The following is a 5,758-nucleotide window of genomic DNA, read 5'->3' on the forward strand; positions in this document are numbered from 1 at the left end:
GAAGACTTTAGTGTAATACTGTATATAATTTAATAAGACGGAACTGCTAGCATTGTGCTGGCCATACATTTATTGTTATGTATTGTATTACATTATTAATAGTGCATAAAACACAGTACTCCTTTGTTTGAGTGTCCCACAGAATTATAGTTTCAGTTACAGCAGATTAAGATTAGATCTAAACCTTGTATCCACACACAAACGCACGCACGCGCACACACACACACACACACACACACACACACACACACACGCACACACACACACACACACACACACACACACACACACACACACACACACACACACACACACACACACACACACACACACACACACACACACACACACACACACACACACCCTGCTTGAATAGGAGATAATGCAGCCAGGGCAGCCTGTGACATCATTGCCGTCCCTTGTGCTGATTGGTTGAGCAGTGCTCCAAGCTGATCCCCCCTGCTTCTGTCTCAGATGGATGCTGCTGCGGGAGGGAGGCAGGGCTACTGGGAGGCAGGGAGGGAGGCAGACAATGCAGCGGGGGCTGGGCAGTGCACACATCACATGCACCACACATCACATCCACACAACACAAGCATAGCTCTTCTGGATATTGGGAGAATAACAGGAAGAGGAGGGAAGGATGGGATGGGAAAGATTGTATGTATCTGTCTCTATTAGAGGGCTTTCCACTGATCTCTGTGTGTTTGGTCGGTGTGTGTGTGTGTGAGGGGTGTGTGTCGGGGTAGGAGGGGATTGAGCCCCCAGCAGCTCAGCTCTGTGTTGTCACCGGGGAAACAAGCGACCAACCAGGCTGAGGCAGCCCAGACCTGTTTTGCTTCCTGCCGCCTGGAATAAAAGGGAAAGGAACAACTCTGTTTTTCCCCTCTTTCTTCTGTTTCTTTTTCCACTGTGGATAGCCTTTCATCATCAACTCCCACAGACAGACAGACATACAGAGGCTCACGACAAGCTTGCAATGTGAAGGGCACAGAGAGGAAGGCGAGGAGTGTGTGTGGATAATGGCTCACTATAAGGATGTAGCCGTCAAAAAGACCTCTTCTCTCAACCTGGTGACGGGATTCTTTCAGTATCTCCGCGGTAAGTAGGCCAGCAGCAGTGATTTCTATAGATTGTCATCTCTCACTGCATCCCATCCTCTCATCCTTAGTGGATGTTTGAGTTCATGCATATGGAAAATAACAAGGAACCAAGCTTGGATTGTGGTTTATATGGAGGTGAACCAGATGCATGAACCAGATATATACTGACACAGCAGCACTATGTATGTAAGGCATATGGTGGAGGATTTAGTTAGTGCAGAAAATAACAAGGAGTTTACTGAGGCTTTGGTGTAGCTAGGTAAACCAGATACAGCACTATGTATGTTGTATGCTTCACTGGGCATCCCTGTATGTGCATCACTGATGCTCCTTTAGATTACACTATATGCCTTTGAGTTAATATAGGTTATTTTCTCTCTGTGGAGGCTATCTAGTGTTAGCATAGCCCTGTTCTCCAGCATCACATGACCAGAGAGTATATTTTAAGTGCGGATGTTTAAAAATGGCCACTGTGTATGTGCAGTATTGCTCAACCTACTGACACATATGCAAATATGTCACTGTGTGTTCAGTGCACTACAAACGCTGTGCAATGCAAGTCACTCTTTTCTTCTATGAAGCGACAGATGTTTTGTGTAGTGTGAAATCAGAAATGTATTATGCATGAGGCTCAGAGTCTGTCTGCATATATTATCCCCCTCTCTACAAAAGCGCAGGCTGGGGGTGACCTGAAGGAGTACGCATGCCGTTATTGGTGGGTTGGGCACTGAGCAGTGAGTCTGCAAGATGTGTGAAGCTGTGAACAGAAATCTCCTCTGCTTATACTCTGATCTACTTAGGACTCTTACTTTGATGGGACTTTTATTTGAGCAAACACCTGTCAACATCTAATCATTATATGTGATTGTATTATAAATATATGTTTTTTAAAGGTGGTTTAGGTGCATCTTTAGTAGGGCCGGGAGGATACCAGTATCGCAATATTTTTTACATGGCAAAAATGAAAACTTATGAGCTAAAGCTTGGAAAAATAAATAATGGTAAGTTTGATGAGGTTTGTTTCCATCATTAGGGCTGTTTTCCTAAAGAATTGAAATCTAACGAGTATCGTGATACTGGAATTGTCCTGGCTCTAATGTTTAGTCATTAGGTACAGTTGAAGTCGTAAGTTTACATACACCTTAGCCAAATACATTTAAACTCAGTTTTTCACAATTCCTGACATTTAATCCCAGTAAAAATTCCCTGTCTTAGGTCAGTTAGGATCGCCACTTTATTTTAAGAATGTGAAATGTCAGAATAATAGTAGAGAGAAAGATTTATTTCAGCTTTTATTTCTTTCATCACATTCCCAGTGGATCAGAAGTTTACATACACTCAATTAGTATTTGGTAGCATTGCCTTTAAATTGTTGAACTTGGGTCAAATGTTTCAGGTAGCCTTCAACGAGCTTCCCACAATAAGTTGGGTGAATTTTGGCCCATTCCTCCTGACAGAGCTGGTGTAACTGAGTCAGGTTTGTAGGCCTCCTTGCTCGCACACGCATTTTCAGTTCTGCCCACAAATTTTATATAAGATTGAGGTCAGGGCTTTGTGATGGCCACTCCAATACCTTGACTTAAGCCATTTTGCCACAACTTTGGAAGTATGCTTGGGATCATTGTCCATTTGGAAGACCCATTTGCGACCAAGCTTTAACTTCCTGACTGATGTCTTGAGATGTTGCTTTAATATATCCACATAATTATCTTTCCTAATGATGCCATCTATTTTGTGAAGTGCACCAGTCCCTCCTGCAGCAAAGCACCTCCACAACATGATGCTGCCACCTCCGTGCCTCACGGTTGGGATGGTGTTCTTCGGCTTGCAAGCCTCCCCCTTTACCCTCCAAACATAACGATGGTCATTATGGCCAAATAGTTCTATTTTTGTTTCATCAGACCAGAGGACATTTCTCCAAAAAGTGCGATCTTTGTCCCGATGTGCAGTTGAAAACCGTAGTCTGGCTTTTTATGGCGGTTTTGGAGCAGTGGCTTCTTCCTTGCTGAGCGGCCTTTCGGGTTATGTCGATATAGGGGTCGTTTTACTGTGGATATAGATACTTTTGTACCTGTTTCCTCCAGCATCTTCACAAGGTCCTTTGCTGTTGTTCTGGGATTGATTTGCACTTTTTGTACCAAAGTACATTCATCTCTAGGAGACAGAATGCGTCTCTTTCCTGAGCGGTATGATGGCTACGTGGTCCCATGGTGTTTATACTTGTGTACCATTTTGAAATTGCTCTCAAGGATGAACTAGACTTGTGAAGGTCTACAATTTTGGAGGTCTTGGCTGATTTCTTTTGATTTTGCCATGATGTCAAGCAAAGAGGCGCTGAGTTTGAAGGTAGGCCTTGAAATACATCCACAGGTACACCTCCAATTGACTCAAATGATGTCAATTAGCCTATCAGAAGCTTCTAAAGCCATGACATCATTTTTCTGGAATTTACCAAGCTATTTGAAGGCACAATCAACTTAGTGTATGTAAACTTCTGACCCACTGGAATTGTGATACAGTGAGTTATAAGTGAAATAATCTGTCTGTATACAATTGTTGGAAAAATTACTTGTGTCATGCACAAAGTAGATGTCCTAACTGACTTGACAAAACTATAGTTTGTTAACAAGAAATTTGTGGAGTGATTGAAAAACGAGTTTTAATGACTCCAACCTAAGTGTATGTAAACTTCCGACTTCAACTGCATATTAGGATGTGTGGCTGTATTACAGGGATGTTTTTTTTACCTGACTAATCTGGAATTCCTGCTTTTCTGACATCATTCTCCATTCATAAAATCGGTGAACCTAACCTATTTCCAAAACCAGTATTTCCCCCCGATTTCCCATTTCACCTGCTATTAGTGTTCATGTTTATGACTAGATATTATCACTAGGGCCCTGTGTTTTGAGCATTAATGTCACGTGACCTGGATTTGAACCTTTATTTAAAAGATTTTCATCAAACTTTCCCCTTTTCTTTTTATGTCAGATGGTCCAGCACCATCCTCAATTGCTTTCATTTTTGGTGTAATTCTTTAATTTTAATGGTTAAGCTCTAGGTCATGTGATATGATACTCCAAAACACAGGGCCCTAATTATGACTGTAAATAGCTGTGGATAAGAGTGTCTGCTAAATTACTCAACAACAAAAATGAAATAACATATTTGTTGTTGACTCTCAGCTGTTGGAGGTGCGTATGCAGTGTGAGCTGGATGATGTGGATTATGTAAACTTCCGACTTCAACTGTATGTCCACATGTCCCGTTGTTGTACACCTAAATGTTTTCATGTGTGCGTTCTAGGAGCTGTAATTGTGTTGCAGGATGCACCAATGTATCTCTCCTCTCTTCATCTCTTCATCTCTTCCTCTGATCTTCCATACCACTGCATAACTTCCTTCCTCTTTCACTTGCTCTATGCCAGGTTTTCCCTAAACTCGGTCCTCGGGACCCCAAGGGGTGCACGTTTAGGTTTTTCCCCTAGTACTACACAGCTGATTGAAATAATCAACTAATCATCAAGCTTTGATAATTTGAATCAGCTGTGTAGTGCCAGAGTAAAAAAAAAAAAAAAAAGTGGGGTCCCCATGACCAGGTTTGGGAAACTCTGCTCTGTGCCATATCCCTGCTTAGATTACTGTGTGGTCAGGGGCTGCGCAGATCAGAGGTCTACACTCGTAAACAGGATGGATACTACTCACTACTCAATTAAATATTCACACTGTTTGTGAATGCACTTACTTGAACAGGCTACAAGAAGCGTTGGGAATAGAGAATATACTTAAGCAAGTGTGGTATATGGCCAATAAATCACGGCTAAGGGCTGTTCTTAGTTGCGGAGTGCCTGGATACAGCCATTAGCCGTCGTACATTTGCCATATACCACAAACCCCAGAGTTGCCTTATTGCTATTATAACTGGTTACCAGCGTAATTAGAGCAGTAAAAATAAATGTTTCATCATACCCGTGGTATACGGTCTGATATACCACGACTGTAAGCCAATCAGCATTCAGGGCTCGAACCACCCATGAGACAGGGGAGGCAGCAGTTGTAGGCAGTTATCTTGTGCGACAATCATGTATTGACCATGTTCTGTACCACTTCAATTCCAGATGAACAAGAGGCCGTACAGAAGAGGACCTTTACAAAATGGATAAACTCCCACTTGGCAAAGGTAAGAAGATATCCTTTACTATGTCTTTGTGCTTCAACACAACACTTGATAAGATATAACTATCATGCCACCCGCAGCTTCCATTTCCGTATAGGAGCGGAGATGAAGAAATAACATTATTACAATGGTATAATCACTGATATACAGCAATTGTATCACTATGATAATATTGCTATCCTGAATATTATCCTGACCTTTGTTATCAGATGGCTGTAGTAGTATTGTACTGCTGTCATTGACCGCCCAGTTTTATAGCTGCTCTCTGGACAGGGGCATTTCAGTAGTCCTCGTGACCCTTCGTGTGTGAACAGAGATTGGACCGTGAGATGAGGGTTGTCATCCAATCATAATGATTCTGCGAAGCAGCTCATAGTGTAATGGAACCACATTATGCAAACAAAGTGTCAGAGGTTTTTATGTCAATTTTGTACACGTGGAAAACTAGTTTGATTGCGGCCATAATAGACAGTTTACAT

The 5,758-nt window shown here is 42.1% G+C and overlaps 1 protein-coding gene across 6 annotated transcripts in view; it reads left to right on the forward strand.

Moving 5' to 3' along the window:
- The first annotated feature begins 535 nt into the window (after positions 1-535).
- LOC106603506 (spectrin repeat containing, nuclear envelope 1b) overlaps positions 536-5,758 on the forward strand; it is a 151,808-nt gene continuing 146,585 nt past the window's right edge. For all 6 annotated transcript variants that reach the window (XM_082974731.1, XM_082974743.1, XM_082974740.1 and 3 more), the window contains exons 1-2: positions 536-1,101; positions 5,221-5,282. In XM_082974731.1, the coding sequence (XP_082830857.1) occupies positions 1,023-1,101; positions 5,221-5,282 (141 nt within the window). In that variant the 5' untranslated portion in view covers positions 536-1,022. The remainder of the gene's footprint in view (positions 1,102-5,220; positions 5,283-5,758) is intronic.

The sequence above is a fragment of the Salmo salar genome, chromosome 01 (assembly GCF_965601325.2).
Source record: "Salmo salar chromosome 01, fSalSal1, whole genome shotgun sequence".
Classification (NCBI taxonomy): domain Eukaryota; kingdom Metazoa; phylum Chordata; class Actinopteri; order Salmoniformes; family Salmonidae; genus Salmo; species Salmo salar.